Source organism: Macadamia integrifolia, chromosome 3, assembly GCF_013358625.1.
Source record: "Macadamia integrifolia cultivar HAES 741 chromosome 3, SCU_Mint_v3, whole genome shotgun sequence".
NCBI classification, from domain to species: Eukaryota; Viridiplantae; Streptophyta; class Magnoliopsida; order Proteales; family Proteaceae; genus Macadamia; species Macadamia integrifolia.
In genome coordinates this window covers 15559088-15577400 of record NC_056559.1, presented here as the reverse complement: position 1 = coordinate 15577400, position 18313 = coordinate 15559088, and the positions used below count along the sequence as shown (strand labels likewise).

At 38.2% G+C, this 18313-nt stretch overlaps 1 protein-coding gene, 2 long non-coding RNA genes and 1 other non-coding gene across 4 annotated transcripts in view; all 4 read right to left on the bottom strand.

Moving 5' to 3' along the window:
• Window positions 1–5732: 5732 nt before the first annotated feature.
• LOC122072864 lies at window positions 5733–7642 on the bottom strand. The gene is made up of 2 exons (XR_006138598.1): window positions 7574–7642; window positions 5733–7054 (listed from the first exon to the last, which is right to left on the bottom strand). It is a non-coding gene; the product is annotated as an uncharacterized LOC122072864 (long non-coding RNA).
• A 226-nt stretch (window positions 7643–7868) lies between these two features.
• On the bottom strand, window positions 7869–9066 carry LOC122073177. The gene is made up of 4 exons (XR_006138677.1): window positions 8692–9066; window positions 8341–8492; window positions 8189–8266; window positions 7869–8028 (listed from the first exon to the last, which is right to left on the bottom strand). It is a non-coding gene; the product is annotated as an uncharacterized LOC122073177 (long non-coding RNA).
• A 3177-nt stretch (window positions 9067–12243) lies between these two features.
• Window positions 12244–18313, bottom strand: part of LOC122074110 (eukaryotic translation initiation factor 4B3-like) — a 31798-nt gene continuing 25728 nt past the window's right edge. The window contains exon 2 of the mRNA XM_042638952.1: window positions 12244–12603. Within this exon, the coding sequence (XP_042494886.1) occupies window positions 12573–12603 (31 nt within the window). The 3' untranslated portion in view covers window positions 12244–12572. The remainder of the gene's footprint in view (window positions 12604–18313) is intronic.
• On the bottom strand, window positions 14405–14511 carry LOC122074976. Its single transcript, XR_006139119.1, has one exon. It is a non-coding gene; the product is annotated as a small nucleolar RNA R71 (small nucleolar RNA).

Sequence of the window (18313 nt, the reverse complement as noted above, 5' to 3'; positions counted from 1 at the left end):
GACCCCATAAGGGTAACATCCGACAAGGATAAAACTTTTCTTTTAAGCTTTCTATTGGTATTGAGGTTTTGTCACATCTATCAAATAAATAGGAAAATAGGACAATACATAGTAAGCAATTTATTGCTCTCTATGTACCGCTCTTTCAAATTCCAATTAGTATTGGAGAGTCTTTAGACTAGGGGTGTCCATTGATCGGGTCTGGTCGGTTTCGGTCGAGTTTAATCAGGCTTAGTCAATTTCTAAGGTTGCATCGTGAACACCCATTTAGTAAAACGGGCTTAACTGACGCGGGCATGGTACTGTTGATAATCGGGTTGATCGGTCTTAGGCTTTAATCGGGTGGCCATAGACGGACCTTAATCGAGCCTTAACCGGGCTATAGACGACCTATTTAACTTTAAACAAGTTCTCTTTTAAAATTGATATTTTAAATGTGCTTGAAAAGAATATCAATAAAATGAGGCAAAGATGGGCATAACAAAGAAAGATCTCATAGTTAAAATGGATTAAGTCAAAGATGGAAGCAGCTAATTTATTAAGGTATTTGATCTTGAAGCCAGCGGAACTCAAATCAATTAAACTATGCCTACACAACCCAACTGGAGCAAGCTTAAATCAATTAAACTTTGCTTGAAAAAGATGAATGTTCAGATGACAATCACGATAATTTTAACTGTATATATCACATAGTCTTAGCATTAAATACAAATAGTATTAAAAAAAAATTTTAAAATGTAAATAATATTAAAGGGGTTGGACTAAGTCAAGCTTAGTGATTGTCAGATACTCATCGGACTAGACAGTTACACCGTGTACTACATGTTTATAAAAGTGTGAGACTAATCTAGGTCGGACCATAGATGTATTGGGCTCCGTAAGTCCTGCCGGTGCATGCCTGGAATTAACACTGTTACTGGCTTCTTTTGTGCGGAATTCTTGATTTCTGATGTGACCCCATGACGTGACAGATCAGATTTCCAAGGCAACAATGAGTAGCTTTTTCTTGGTAAGAATGTGTGGAGTGCAAAGTGGGATGAGTCTTTAAGGCCCAACTCCCAACTTCTAACTCACAATTCCCAGGCAATATGGAGCTTGTTTACTACAGATTCACTAATAAATCAAGAGGATCTGCAATGAATCACCTGATCTTCTATGAATAAGTGAGGTGTTAATTTGGTGTGGGACAGGACAAGACAGGATAGGGAGGAGCCAAGATTTAACCTTGGGAACTGTAGTTACTGTTCATAAATGGAACTGGTTAGCATGTGTGAACATCCCCCATTTATTCAACCAAATAAATAAGAAGTTGAAGAACCACATAATGGAAGGCAACTACCAATGTCAGGAATTTGATGGTCAGAAAAAGGTTTCATACTTCGATCTGTAATGTTTTGACCCGCCATTTCCCCACTGGGGAGAAAGTTCCAGTTATGGCAGCTAGTGATCACGGTAATCTTGAATCCACGTGATCAACTAGGTGGGCATTAATAACTCAATAAGGATGTACGAATCCAACGAAGGACCACCCTACCAATCTAATCGATTGATTATTCATTGTTTAATGGGCAAGATGGGCAAGTGTTTTCAATCAAGGAGTAGCTCATACCACCAGTTATAAGGGTACTCCCTTCAAGAGAGGTATTGTGGTCATTTTATATCACTTATGTTTATGGCGTAGAGATGATTTCCCGAATAACAAACTGTCTATCCCTAGTTTCGTTTTTAGAAGTTTTGGGCAAGAGTACCCTATCAGCTCGCACAGCCACCATGCCAATGCAAAGGCCAATGAGATGTCGTGTGGAGGCATCTAGGTGGTAGGTAACGCATTCTTTTCGTGTATGCCTATGTTTGGGCATAGAGTCACACAAGCAATTAGAGTTCTTCTCTCCAAAAGCATTTTTAAAAGGGAAATTATTTAGTACCACCCCTAAAATTGAAACTAACTCGGAGTAATTTCTAAAAATGAAAATAACGTCTAGTAGACCCCTCACTTTCTTAAAATTATATCTAAAAAAACTCATTCCGTTAAGTTTAAGGTGTTAAGTGATGATGTCATCAGTCAGTTTTTTGCTAAATGGTGAATCTACCCTTATGTGTATGTTAAGTTACGTTATTGACCTTCATGTGACTATGAAGGCTCAATGATTGCTGTTGTATTTTGCTAGTCACTAGTCATGCTTGATGTTCTTGCTGATATTTCACTACTGTTTTCAAATTTCCATTTATTTGAATAGGTTTGTGATCAGTTTCTCAATTTGACTATGGTTTTGAAATTTGTGAGCAATGGAGAAAATATATCTAATTCACTACATTTACTATGGGAGGCATGCAGAGCTATTAGTAGATCCAGACTTCTATTCTCACTTGAAAATGGTGTCAGATGTGTATAATACTGTTATTAGAGAGTTTACCCCTGTAGGTCATTCTGTAAGCTTCAAGTTGAAGTGTATATTGCCAAATTTGGACAAAATGGATGTGGGTGATGATAAGATTGTTATTACTATGTTTTCTTCACATGATGATGTAGATGTGATCAAGGTATGTGTGTATGATCTGCATGTAAGCAAGTACAGTACTTCAGAGTATACCATTAATAGATACTCTGGTCTAGTAATAAAGAGAGACAATATCCAAACAATGACCAATGTGACCCTCAAGTCCAAGTGCTAATACTAGTAGGCTTGTGAAGCATATTGTTAAGAGAGGCGGTGCTATTGGTAAGGCTTCTTCAAGTGCTACTGGTACTAGAAGGGGCAATGTAAACATTGAGAATATGAGTGTTACTAGAGTTGATGCAAAAGCTATTGATGGAAAAAATATGGAAAGTGTTAGCAGGTCCAGTATCTCAACTAGTGGAAGTGATAGTACATCTGGTGTTGTTAGAGCTAAGAGTAACACTACTGCTTTTGTTAAGGGCAAGGGGAAAGAAATTAATTAGCAAATACAAGCTGGTCATGTAAATTCTAATGATGATGAAGACAGTGAGTATGAAGTTAATGATGATAGTGACAGAGAATATGTAGAGTCAAAGGAAGACAATGAGTCTGATAATGATGACAACTGTGATTCAGATGATCAGTTCAATATGAGATATAGTGATGCAGATGGTAACCCAGGTATTGACAGTGATATAGATTACAACTCTGATGAGTATCATGGAGGGTTTGACAAAGATTATGATAAGAAAACAGATACAAGGGTTGACTTTGTTCTAAACTCTGTGTTTTATGATGTGTATCACTTTAGAGCAACCCTTTAGACTTATGCTATACATGAGGGCATTGATATTTTGAGGGTAAAAAATGAAAAGACTAGGATGACTGCTTTATGTAATGGGGATAGTTGCAACTGGAGGGTATATGCATCTGTTATGAATGATAAATCCACCTTTAAGATTAAGACATTAGATCCATCACACACTTGTAGTAGTGGAACTACAAAGAGGAACAAGAATGTAACTTATAGGTAGATAGCAAGAAAACTTGCTTCAATGTTGAAATCAGAGCCAGATATGACTATGAAGACTATGCAGTCAATTTTACACACACAGTATAGTTTTGAAGCACATCCTCTACAGTGTTATAAAGCACGCAGACTGGTAAGAGGAGAGAATGAAGAGAGCTTTGTCAGTGCATGTGCCCAATTGCCTCGATATGGTCATTTGTTGAGAAGGTCTAACCCTGGTACCTATTTTAAGCTACATCCATATGTGAGACATAACTTGATCAAACTTATATAATTCAAGAGACTTTTTGTGTGCATCCAAGCTTACAAAAATGGATTTTTGAATTGTTGTAGACCTCTTATAGGTCTAGATGGATGTCATCTTAAAGGTAGGTTTGGTGGAGTCCTCTTGACTGCAGTTTCAGTGGATGGCAACAATAGAATATATCCTATTGCATTTGGGGTTGTTTAAGTGGAAAACAAAGAAAGTTGGTCATTTTTCCTGTATTGCCTAGAAAAAGCACTTGGGGTGGAGAACTTTAAAATATGCCTCACATTCATGTCAGATAAGCAAAAGGTAATAGACTTGTTTTAGAAATTTAGATTTATAAGTTCATTTATCTGTATTCAACAAGAGAGTATTAAGTGTGAATAATCTGTTTTGTAGGGGCTTGTAGATGTAATTTCTCAGATTTTTCTTTCTGCTCATCATAGAAATTATTATAAACATTTATACAATAATTTCAAGGGCACATACCCAGGATTGTTGTTGAAGACCAGTTTTGAAAAACAGCTAGAGTACCAAATGAATTAATCTTCAAGAAAGCAATGGATAGGATGCAACAGTGCAATAGTGAAGCATATGATTGGTTAACGAAAAACAAGACTGCCATGTGGAGTAGAAATGCTTTTGATTTTAGAGCAAAAAGTGAACATATTACCAATAACATGATTGAGTCTTTCAACAACTCGGTAGGAGAATTAAGAGACAAGCCTATTCTAACCTTAGTTGATGGGATTAGAGCCAAGTTGATAAAACGATTGGACAAAAGGCATAGAAAAACTGTTGATATGAATGGGAAGGTGACCCCAAGCATTCAAAAGAAGTTAACCCTGGTTATGGAAGATGCAAGATTTGTAAGGTTATCCCAGTAGCATATGTTGAATTTGAAGTCATTGATGGAAATTCAAGGTTTGTGGTTAATTTGACAAAGAAGACCTGTTGTTGCAAGGTTTGGGATGCTACAAGAATTCCATGTAATCATGTTGTAGCATCAATCAAGCATATCAGAAGTAATATTGAAGCTTACTGTGATCCATTCTACACAGTAGATACATACAAGATGGCACATAGAGAAATAATTCACCTAGTACCAGATTTAGGGAATTTACCACCTGCTAGTGAAGGTAATGATGCATGGCATCCTCCACCATTGAAAAGGCTACCTGGTAGACCCAAGAAAAACAGGAAAAGAGATCCTGGTAAAGAAGAACCTTCACAATTGAGGAAAAAGGGTAATCAATTGCAATGTGACATATGTAAATGGTTTGGACACAACAAAAAGACTTGTCAAAGAGATCCAGTCAACCAGGAAAATGAACCATCTACCAACAAGAGAGGTGGTTTCAAGGTATAAACATTTTAATCTCTAATTGTTATATAAGTTATAATTTTCATTAGAATAGTTTTTACCAAAATTATTTTTTGTGACCTAATGTGTAGAGAAAGACAATGGACCAAAATATGGATACAACTACAAGCTCCCAAATGGTGATCAGAAAAGCTTCTCAAGCTGACCCTGTTATGGATGCAAAAGATAGGCAGAGGGAAAGAATGGCTAGGAAGGCAACATGGATAAAGGCTAAAAGAGCTAATGAGAAAAGAGATGGTGGAAGTAGAAAATAGGGAACAAGCTAATGTTATACTTGTGGTTCATGTTGGTGTGTAAACAATTGATTTTGGAGTGATTTTTTATTGGTGGTGTAATGTTTATGGATGCTATGTGTTTGACATTGGTCTTGAATCTCTTGACTAGATGGCCTTACTCTTTGTTGGTATTGTAGTATTGTGGTTATTTGTTTGACATTGGTCTTGACTATATAGCCTTACTCTTTGTTGGTATTGTAGTATTGTGGTTTTGTGTTTAACATTAGTTTTGATTACATGGTCATACTCTTTGATTATATTGTAGTAGTTTGGTGCAAGACTTGTTTATTTAAGTTCCAGCAAATTTTGACTCATCTTGTACCTCAATGTTGATAGTAAACAGAGCACTCCACAATTAGAAAAAACAATTTCATATCAACCACATTTTCATTCATATTACAACTTACAACTTGATATGTCCTTCATAAGTTCTAGCAAGCTTTATCCAGTCAAATACATTAAAAAGATAACACCAATAACCATTATAACCTGACCCATCACATTCACGCTATTCTTCAAAGTGCGGATTTCTTCAGTCAATTTCTATAGTTCATCCTTCATATGTTCTTTCATTTGTATAAGTCTTTCACATATTGTGGTTTCATGTGTAGTAGTTTCAGGAATTCCTTTCACTGGTAAACACCATGAAAAAAAAAACCACATCCTCCTCTTGGAAACTCTGGACAGCAGTAGTAGAGCTTATTCATATTCCGGATAGGCTCAGAAATCCTCACTGATGCCTTCCTATTACATCCACATCTTACATTCCGATAATTTAATGGACATTTGGAGTTGGAGGAGTCATTCTCACTACTAAATGACATGGTATGTCTGTAAAAAAAATAGATATCGAAATCAACGCTATACATATGAGAAGAGTTAAAACTAGAATACTACACAACAATAAAGATTCAAGCTTATGGACTCAAATCAATGGAGAACAGAGCTCTCCTGTTCTTAAGGCAGCATGGATAAATGCTACAAGCTCCCAAACATAGCTGGCCTTTTGATTAAATGCCCCTTTCAAAGGACCTTCAAGGGTATGAGTCCAGAGGCATAGCTGCCCTATCTTTTGATGATCAAATAACTTATTTTGAGAAGACCAGAAGCAGAATCCAGAATAAAATTAGAGTCCATTCTCTAAGAAGACCAAAGCAGCGGCTTGCATTAGCTTATTTTCAGAAGACTAGAGCAGCAAAATCCATACTCCATCAAGTGGGAACACATAATATTGTCTTCAATGGGGTTGGTCCTCTAGGTTGCATCCCTTAAGGTTGAACTCTAAGAAATGTTGACGCTTACACAACACTTACCTTTGGTTCTTGGCTTACAGACGGGAAATGGGGGTCACTCCAATTGCTATTAGGGCTTCTGCTAGAGCCTTCAAGCTTCGGTTGCTACTAGGGCTTCAAGCTACAAGCCTTCGAAGATTTGTTGCTAGGGCTTTAAGCTTCGGTTGTTGCTAGGGCTTCAAGCTACAAGCCTTTGAAGATTTGCTGCTAGCGCTTCAAGCTTTGGTCGCTGCTAAGGCTTCAAGCTACAAGCCTTCGAAGATTTGCAAGAAGAACCTTCAAGCTTCGGTTGCTGCTGCCGAACTCACCTCGCCGGAGTCGCCAGATCTACTCAAATGAGTTGCGACCTTCTGCTGCTAACGGTTTACTCTCCCAACTAAGGTCGCGGCTGAGAGAGTTTAGAAGAAAATAAGTTCTTTTTAGAGTTTAAATATAAGGGTAAAAGGGATATTTCGCACTTTCAATTAACAGTGTTACAATTTAAGGATACGGTAGACATTATTTTCATTTTTAGGGGTTACTCCGAGTTAGTTTCAATTTTAGGGGTGGTACTGGATAATTTCCCTTTTTAAAATAAGGGTATAAAAGGATTTTTAAAAAGTATTTTGAAAGTCTTATTATGATATTATATATTTATATATATAAAATGTGGGAAAAGGTTAGGTATGCCACCGATATCAAGTATGCTAGCACCCATTGTGTCTATCTCTCTCTTATCTTTTTTTGAAATGACCCTCATATCCTTCCTGAATGATACTCCATCATGTGTTTCTATTGGTGCTATCCGCTAGCATACTTGATATCGGCGACATACCTATCCCTCTCCCATAAAATATATAGGGAAAAACATAGAAATGCTAGCAGGTTACATAGTATTAGGAAGCCGTTAAGATTAGAAAGATCAGACCTATGACAATGATTAAATGTAGTGTGTATGTATTGCAACTCCTTTCTTTCCCGTTCTTCTTCCTCTCCGTCTTTGTCTCTCGCACTACCTCCAGCTCTGGCTTCGGTTCCGGTTCCCCCTCCCCCTCCCCCTCCCTCTCCCTCCTCCTTCCTTCCACCTACTGCTTCCTGCGTCTCCCTCAACCTCGCCCCCCTACCGTTCACTACCCCACCTCATCCCTGCTCTTTGCCACCGCTGCAACCTGTGCAATCCTACAAGAATCCGAGAGGAGATTGATAAACTTAACCAAGGTTGAGCAAGTCGCAAAAGCAAATTCATTGTTCCTCACTACGTATTTGCAAAGTTAACCGCCTCTGTATCGCATAAATCATCTTCTCTACATGTCTCGGGACCTTATTAATAAAGTGTTGATTACCCAGATAAACTGCATCTTCCTCACTTCTGGATCAAATCTTCTGTGAGAAGGAGGGAAACCAGAAGGGAAATCAAAATAAAGAATAGGTGAAAGTTTTCATCACTGCAGTAGCACAAAGCCCTTCACCCATCTGAATTCAGAAATCCAATCCAACAAATTAAAATTGTGTTAGTAAAAATGTCTTCTGAATTAAGTCTTACCCGAGCAGCAAGAGGATGCCCATTCCACTACATCCTTCCTTCCCCTACATTCCTATGGCTCCGTGTCCGGAAGGGAACCTGCAAGAGGGCAAAATCACAACACCTTTTACCCGACGTCTGAAACACATGTACGCACAAACAGAAATGCTTACAGCCAGAAGTAGAGATTCCTCGGCAGAAAGCCTCTCCATTGCTTTGGCATAAGCCGCCGAAGCTCCCTGTATAGTCTGTTCAACCATAGCTCTGCAACCTCCTAAATTCGACCTCCGACCACCGCTCTGAGGGAACCCAATTCCGCCATTTTCTGACCACCGAAGCACAAAAACAGAACAAGAAGAAAACGATGAATAACATATGAACGAAATGACGAACGACATCCTACAAAAGCAGGAACGGATTCAAGCCCAACAGCCATGGAAGCGAAATCTAAAATAATTCAAAGAAAGCCGAAACGAATAGAAAGCCCAGAAAAAAAAAAAAAAAAAAAAAAAAGAAACACGCACACTAATCCGTATATCATAATTTAAAGCTTCTTAAATTCGTAATTAACCCTAATCTTCCGGCCTTGACTTTAGAAGTCTGGATTTCCGTACGAATGTGGTTTGGTGTCTAATCAACTCATGTTCATGTGAACTGTGGAAGAGAGAGGGCATAAGTGAAGGTTGTCTTGACGAATCTTCAAGACCCCAGCAAAGGCTGCCTGTTAAATAGCTGCAACGGTGGCGCAGTGCACAACCTACCACTTCCGGTGTGGTTTGAATCTTTTGACCATCATAGAACAATTGTACAGGGGAGGAGAGCATCGGATGATCCTAAAACATTCAAAACCCTTCGAATGCTAAAGACATCTGAAACCTTGAAACCCTATGAATGCTGCTTTCCGGTGTGGCTGAAGCAGCGCTTCAACAATGTTCGGCATGGCTGAAGCAGTGTTCCGATGTGACTTGAATCGTTAGATCGAGGGTGGAGATAGATTTAGGGGAGAGATATAGTATAGCAATGGTTATATTTAGGATGAACAAATCCTACGGCTAATATCCCACTAGCATTCCTAATTCCAATGTAAACCCGCTAGTGTACCTCTCCCTCTTATATATATATATATATATATTTTTTTTTTTTTGAAATCACATCTCATTATATATCATTATCAAAAGGTGTTATTATCATGCATATTTTTCGAGTATACATGTAAAATGACACTATTACCCTCGTTAGGAAAAAATTGTGTATAATGCTAGAAATGCAAAAAAAAAAAAAAAAAAAAAAAAAAAAAAAAAAAAAAAAAAAGTAAGTAAGATCACAAATTATTTTAACACCTTGAGCGGTGTCAATAAGAAAATCTCATCAAAGATTTGAAGCTACAAAAAAAAAAAAAAAAATTAAAAAAGTTTTCTTTCACATATAGAGGATGGTTCACTCACCATCCTAGGGTTCACAAACCCCTGCAGAGTTTTAGGGCATGTTTAATAACGTTTCAAGAAATGGAACAAAAAGCTTTTGATAAAACTGTTTCGTTTTACTTGTTTTCAGAAATAGAAATTGAAATTTCATGGTTCTAGAAACGACTCAGTCTACTTGTTTCGCCGTTTCAGGAAACAACTCGTAGCCATTCTTTCGCTGGTTACTATCGACTTTCAGGAATATGACTTATCAAACACCTTCAATTCCGTTTCTATTTCTAGAAACGGAAATTTATGTTTATGCCGTTTCTTGAAACAGAAACGTTATCAAACGTGCCCTTAATATCTCGCAAAATACCTTTTCATACCCTGTGTGCATCTCAAACCCCAGCAGTGAATGGACTCCTAACCACTTTGCGTACAATAAAACTCAGCGAAAAAGGAGAAAATATTTTGTTTCATAGTAAATATTTTTATATACAGTCCTCGAAGCCAAAACTGAGACCGATTACTAATCACTTGGTCGGTTATCGGTCCTTAACCAATCTTGATTAATCTCTCCTGAAGACCTTAAGTCCTTAACCCATCCCCAAGTGGTTTTTTGTGTAAATTTTGACCATTTGGTCCTTAATCAGCCGGTTGCGAAATTGGTTAACTTATTGGGTTAATCGGGTCGGTTCAGTTTCAGTCCTATTTGGGTTTGCTTGGTCGGGCCAGTCTTTGTGGGCCTAGGTTTGACATCTTCGTTGGCCATGGTTGTCATGGTTGACTGAGGTAAAGAATCCATCCATAAAATGGGAGAGGACTCCTATTTGATGTCATGTGTATCAATAATCATGAGCTCCAACAATCTTGAGAAAATAACATCCTGAAATTGAAGGTAGAATTTTTTTCGTTTCAATAAAAATATTCTCGATCTTTAACTATGGGCAGTTGATATGAGGATGTTACGTGAGATGTGTGATAAGATTAAGAGAGATAGAATAAAGAACAATTGTATTAGAAACAAAGCGGGGGTTGCTCCAATTCTAGACAAACTCAGTGAGACCCGATTGAGGTGATATGATCTTGTTCAATGTAAGTCTATGGGGGTGTAACCCCCGTGGTATATGGTGTGACCGGATTGACCGCAACCTGATGAGTCGACCCGCGACTTGGAGTATATAATATACTATCGTCTTGTTGAACATGATCATTGTCATTTGGGGGGTTTTTTCTAGCTAGGGTTTCAAGGCTAATTTTCTCGCCGGTACTGGGGTGTAATCTCTCTTTCGCATAGTAAAACATCTTCTTCTTCGCCCGAGGACGTAGCACACCACATTGGTGTGTGAACCTCGTTAAATCCATGTGTATTGTGTGGATCTGTTTTGGTTTATTATCGTATTTCTTGGTGTTTGCTCTAATAGGCAAGGACGTGAAAACATCCTCTACCGCAGATAAGGTGATGCGGCGAGCATCCGATGGTCGGAACAATATCGGGGCTCATGTCGATGTTGTCTCGACCGTCCGATGCTCGTCACACTGCCACACCCGCGGTAGACAATCATCACTCAATAAGGACAAACTTAAAATGACCATTGACGAAATGATTAAACAAAGATAAGCATCTGATAGGGTTGATTTTCAATATCTGACCTCCGATAGGCATGGAGAACAAAGATCCACATAACCCGATCCCCTGTAGGGGTTGTTCCTAGAAAGTTGTTCTACTTTTATTGTTAATTTTTTCCTTTCTTACGTCTTCTATTTCCTTGTATGCCTTGTTTCTTTTTCTCTTTTATATTAGATTTATACAGTCAACCCCATTTAATTGGGATAAGATTATGGTTGCCATTGTTTTCAATAAAAAAAATTACCTGTAATTATTCTTAACCAATTGTGTTCTAATTTTTAACAAATCTTGTAAAATTGAATTGGATAGTCTCGGTTTCAATACTAAACATGAAATACAAGCATGGTAGTACTACATCAGACTCATTGTAACCATAAGGTTCATCTATGGCTTTCACAGTTGAACTTCCTAAAAAGATACTCAAGTTCACAACTGCCAAATGCAGCCCTTATTAGCTTCAAAGGCATGAAACTGCTTGAGTATGTTAGGACCTTAAGATATATGCATTTACCTGTTTAATAAATGGTTTATCTTCGAGTTTAGGGCATAAACACTCTTCATTACCCCATCTAAACCATCAACCACTTCATCTGAAAATAATACTGATTCTCAAACAAGATTAGGTTAGTCACAGCCAAACCTATAGTCCATAGAGTCTATATTAGACAGTTCAATACTCAAGGGATAGGGTATTTGTTTTTCCCAGAAACATAAAGTTCAAAGCCAGATGGGATCTGAAAAACTACCAACCGTTAGTAGCCACAGGCAATCACCGGCAGTAAAGAACTTACCAACAATGGCAGCCAGCAGCACTACAGTGGTCTTTCAAGGATTCTCACATCCAAAAATAAATAAATAAATTATGCCACCCATTTATGTAGATATATAGCACACATACATACAGGTACACAGAGTAATTCACAGCCAGAATACAACCAAGCAGATACTACAGCAAACAGGATGGTCATTCTGGAGACTGGACGCCTTTCAGTTCGTAGTATAAACCTAATCATGCATTAGGAAAAAAATTGGACTTCTTCTGAACAAATAATACATCAAATTGATTCTCCAAAAATAAAAGGTTAGACCAAAAATATCGCTACGCCTCACTCTTAAGTGCTTAACACATGAAAACAAAAACGAAAATTTAAATAATAATAAGAAGCACAAAAAAATCCTGTGTGGTGACATCTCTAGATAGTGGGGGAAGCTAATTAACTAGAGGGAAAGGGGAAAACTACCAAAATTGTCTCCGTACTGCAATTCACAGTAAAACCATGAGAAGCAAAATCGAAGGATGAAGCAAGAAACACGCATGGATTGGTAACACCCTGTATTCGCCGTCCTACTGGTTACGCATCTCTCATTCTCAGTAGTGTGCCACTCCACCCTCAGTTTCCCTAGCACAACACAAAAGGTTATCAGCTAAGAACCAAAGTAATAGTGCAGATTATTCAAAGAAACAGCTTCCCCAAGATAAATAAAACAGAAATTGCAATGGTGTTTCATAATATGGAAAATGTGAAAGTTGAACATTTTGACGAAATTAATTCAGTTTCATCTTCAATCAAAATCTCTAAATTAGGAACAGGTGTGAATAGATTAGTCCGGCAGTCAACACTCAGTTTTCTGTAGGAGGAGTTTGTCACGGAAAAAAAAAAAAGAAAAAGGCACTCTAGCAACAATCTCTCTCTGGAACTTAATCCACAAAATTTGAGAATCTTCTCATCTTCTAGGGGTCCAATGCAGTTACAAGAAAGCTTTAGATCACCACAGTCGCAAACTAACCACCACTGAAGATGCCACTAGCACAATGTTGATCCAGAAAAATTCCATGTCAAACAATTATACCAAAAAGTAAGCAATCAAGAACCAAAGGCGCATACAGAAACTGTATTATGGTAAGTTCAAACATGACAATAATCTGAACTGCAGTAGGAAGCATATTTTGCTCCCAAGGTGCATACATTAAGGCTTAGTTTGGTTGTCAAGAAATGAATAGAAAACAAAAGAATTTTTTTAAAACTTTTTGAAGTTGAGAGAGATAGAAACATAAAAGATGCAATGATTGGCTTATGTGTCTGTCTCTCTCCTCAAATTCAATTTTTTTTTTTTTGAATTTTTTCCATTCTTTTCTATTCATTTCTTGACAACCAAACTAAGCCTAAAGTTATGTCCATACAACTCCAATGAGCCTAATCAGGCAAATCTGAAGCACAAAATTAAGTGAATCATTTGCTGAATCCTGTCATTGTTCATACTAAGGCCATGTGTTCCTCTCACGGTTCATTACAAACCAAAGTCGCAGCATTTTCGCCTGGGTAATGATTTTTTAGGTTACAACAATCAGCTCAATATGTAATCATCTAGATAGTTATTGTGCCATGCATTTCAATGGTTTTATCTACAGGAGCAAGAACAGTAGACGCAAATAATCAACAACAATACAACTCAGCCTTTGGGACATCCCACTTACAAACGATCGGCAACTTAGATCTTTGTCCTCCAAGCAGCTCTGTTTGATGTCATACTAGGATCAAGACCTAGCTTTTGCATGTCTTTCTTTACCAACTCATCAATGGGCATTTTCGGCTTGCCCCTAGCCCTTTTAGCTCCATCCATCTAGATTTGATCACTCTTCCATTCTGGAGCATCCAAAGGTCTCCTTTGGGCATATCCAAACCATCTTAATTGAAATTCTCTGAACTTATTTTTTATCTTTATTTTTATTTTTCCATTCTTTTGTGCTCGTCTTATTCTAGCTGTGAATAGTGTTTTGTTGCATGAGTGTTGGGTGAGTACGTAATACTAAGAATCGGTTATAAAGAAGAGATCCAACAAGTAGGAACCCTATACGTATACTCTCTTTAGTACCTTTCAATATGGGAGACCAACAACAAAACCCTCCACCTAAATCTCTAAAAGATAGGTTCTACCTTGCTAGAGCAGTCCAACCTTCTTGCATAGTTCTACCACAAGCCCAGGGCAATAATTTTGAGCTCAAATCTCAGTACATCACTATGTTGCCCTACTTCCATGGGGAATTTGAGGAGGTTTGTGTTCTGATTAAGGTTCATAACTTTTGCACTCAAGGACCAAGCTAAGAAATGGCTCTCTGGTCTGCCTACCAATTCCATTACCACATGGGATGGGTTTACTATAATCTTCCTGAAAAAGTTCTTTCCTTTGCATAAAACCAATAAACTCAGGAGTGACATTCTTCAATTCAAGTAGAAACCTAGTGAGTCATTCTCCAAATTTATGGAGAGATTTAAGGACCTCCTTCGGGAATGCCCTCACTATGGAATCGATACATGGCAACTTTGTCAAATCATTTATAAGGGTATTGATTATCAGACCATGCAATTGTTGGGGTATATGTGCCCCAAAGGTTTTACATCTTTTACAGATGAAGACGATGCTTGGAACTTTTTGCTTGAATTGGCTGAGAAAACCAAAGAATGGGAGTCTACTCAAGAAACTGAGAGGACAAATAAGGGTTACCTTATAGAAGGTGTTGTGGCCAAAGAGGCTCAACTTGAGAGTCTTATCAAGAGACTCGGAGCCATAGTAGTCAAAGGACCTGCCCAACTAAACCAAATAAATTATTATGTGCCTACGTGTAGTTGGTGCCAATCTCCCACGCATGTGATGGAGGAATGCCCTAATATTTCTAGTGTGAATGGTTTGAGTGTAGGTCCTGAAAATGTGAATGTCATGTCGCAAAACAACCCTTATAGTTAGACGTATAATCTAGGATGGAGGAACCATCCTAACTTCTCTTGGAATCAAGCCAAAAATCAAGCAGGTCCTAATTTTCAACCCTTGAGTCAATGATAGTTTGTTCCCCAACAAGCCAATCAAAGGAACATGCCCCCCAATCAGCAGAACAATTTTAGGATCCCCACTCAATCTGTTATTCCACCACCTCTTGCAAATCAACCTCCAGGATTCATGAGAGGAGGTGGTGATTCGGCTAGGCTTTCTTCTTTAGAGAAAAGCATGGAACTTCTCATGAGTACTTTCATGACAAGCTAGCATAACATGGAGAAGCAAATCTCCCAACTTGCTAATGTTTTGCATGAAAAGGAAAAAGGGAAGATGCCTAGTCAGCCTGAACCAAATCCCAGGAATGTGAATATGAATCATCAACCAGCTCCAAATCGGTTGAATTCAATTCAAAAGAGTCCACAACAAGAGCCCTCCAATCATTGTAATTCCATTTATGCCTTAAGGAGTGGTCGTGAATACAAAAGGGATGATTGTGTACCCATTCTACCTGATAATCCCAAGGACTCTTCTGATGATGTTAGCACTCAGCTTCCTTTGCCATGTTCGTCTGATGAACCTGAAGTTGTTAGAGAAGAAACACCTGAACGAGTCTATGTCCCTAAAGCCCCATTCCCTAAAAGAATAGTACACAAGAAGAAAAATGCTGCCTATGATAAAATTCTTGATGTATTTAAGAATGTGCAGGTCAACATCCCCTTGTTGGATGCAATATCCTAGGTACCCCCTTATGCTAAAGTCCTTAAAGATTTATGCACTCATAAGCGGACTACAAATGTGCCCAAGAAAGCTTTCTTGGCTGCCAATATTAGCTCCATCTAGGCTCAACCAATGGTGGCTAAATATAAGGACCCTAGGTGTCCAACAATCTCGTGTTAATGGTAACACCAAGATTGATGACGCTCTTCTTGATTTAGGTGCAAGTGTCAATCTATTGCCCTACTCTGTTTACCAACAGTTGGGATTGGGAGAGCTAAAACCGACAACTGTCACGCTTTAACTAGCAGACAGATCTGTCAAGACTCCAAAAGGAATGGTTGAGGATGTCTTAATTAAAGTTGGGGAATTCTTATTCCCTGTTGATTTCATTGTTTTAGACACCTAGCATGTCTCTTCCATAAGAGATCAAATCCCAATCATTTTGGGTAGACCGTTTATTGCTACCAACAATGCCTTAATTAATTGCAAGAATGGTCTGATGAAGCTTTCCTTTGGCAACACTTCAATGGACTTTAATGTCTTTAGGTTAGGCAAGCAACCTCATTTAGATCAAGATAAAGTTCACATGCTCCAGGAAATCTCAGATTCCATTGAGACATATTTTGATATTGATTTTGATTCTGAATTTCAAGAGTGTATAGAACAATTGGGTGATTTTGATGAGGAAATTATGTCTAAGGTTTGGAGCCTCCAACCACCTATAGAGCCCATTAGACCCTTTTCTACCTCAATGCCCAAGCCCTTCATTGTTGAGCCTCCTAAACTTGAGTTGAAGGAGTTGCCTTCTAATCTTAAAATATGTTTTTTTGAGGAGAGGATCATACTCTTCCAGTTATTATTGCTCCTGATTTGACTTCTAGTCAGGAGGAGTTGATCAAGCTTTTAAGGGAAAATAAAGAAGCCATAGGATGGACCATGGGTGACATCAAAGGAATTAACCCTCCTATTGTTCAACATCATATTCATATCATTGAGGGGTCCAAACCTTCAACAAAACCCCAAAGAAGAGCTAACCCAATGATGAAGGAAGCCATGCAAAAAGAAATTTTAAAGTAGACGGATAATGGGATCCTTTATCCCATATTTGACGGTCAGTGAGTGAGTCCAGTTCAAGTCGTGCCAAAGAAATCTGGAATTATTGTAGTTCAAAATGCCAATAATGAGTTAATTCCAACTCATATCCATACGGGATGGAGAGTTTGCATTGACTACCGTAAGTTAAATGCGGTAACTTGGAAGGACCACTTTCCTTTGCCATTTGTTGATCAGATGTTAGAACGTCTAGCTGGCCACGAGTATTATTGTTTCCTAGATGGCTATTCTGGTTATAACCAAATCCCAATTGCCTCCGAGAATCAACGTAAGACCACTTTCAATTGCCCATTCGAAACTTTTCCTTACCGGCGCATGCCATATGGGTTATGCAATGCCCCTGCAACTTTCTAGTGGTGTAAAATGAGTATCTTCTCTGATATGTTGGAGACGTTTCTTGAGGTCTTTATGGATGATTTTTCCATTCATGGCTCCACCTACTATGATTGCTTTCACCATCTCCAATTGGTATTAAAGAGGTGTAGGGAGAAGAACTTGGTCTTAAATTGGGAGAAATGTCATTTCATGATGAAAGAAGGCATTGTCCTCGATCATGTGATTTCCAAAGATAGGATTATGATTGACAAAGCCAAGGTGGACCTCATTGTCAATCTACCACTCCCCAAATCTATAAAGGACATCCGTTCCTTTTTTGGGCATACTGCCTTTTACAGGAGATTCATTAAGGATTTTAGCAAAGTAGCTAGACCTCTAACTAACCTACTGGCTAAGGATCAACCCTTTTCTCTAAATATTGTTTCGAGCACTTGAAGAAAGAGTTGACCACTGCACCCATCATCCAACCACTTGTGTGGATTGAGCCCTTTGAGCTGATGTGTGATGCTTCAGACTTTGCTATAGGGGGCCGTTTTGGGACAAAGACTCAATAAATTGCCCACAGTGATTTATTATGCAAGTAGGACTCTAAATGATGCACAACTCAATTACACTACTACTGAGAAGGAATTCCTAGCTGTTATATTCGCTTTAGAGAAGTTCCGGCCCTACTTGATTGGATCTCATGTGATCATCTATATGTACCATGCACGAACCATACAGCAATCATATATCTTGTAACAAAGAAAGATGCTAAAGTCTGTCTCATTTGATAGGTCTTGTTGCTACAAGAGTTCGACCTTGAGATACAAGAAAAGAAAGGAACAGAGAATATGGTCGCAGATCATCTATCTCGGCCAAGGATTAAAGTATCGGTATCGATCGCCGTATCGGAAGACCAAAATTAAGATACGTATTGGAGGGTATCGTATCGTATCGGAGATACGCTAAAGATACGCAATGGATATGAAACACATTTTTAAACACTTTTGCATAAAAAATTTGTTAAAAAAAGCTATTGATAACATGTATTATGCATAAACACTAAATTGAGGGTATCGCACTAAGAATTCAAGGTTTGTAGTTGTCCCATAAATGTAAAATCCTTGTTCCCAACCTTGATTTCCACTTTAGTTAGAGAGAAATATGACTGGCAGCAACTTTGGAACAAAA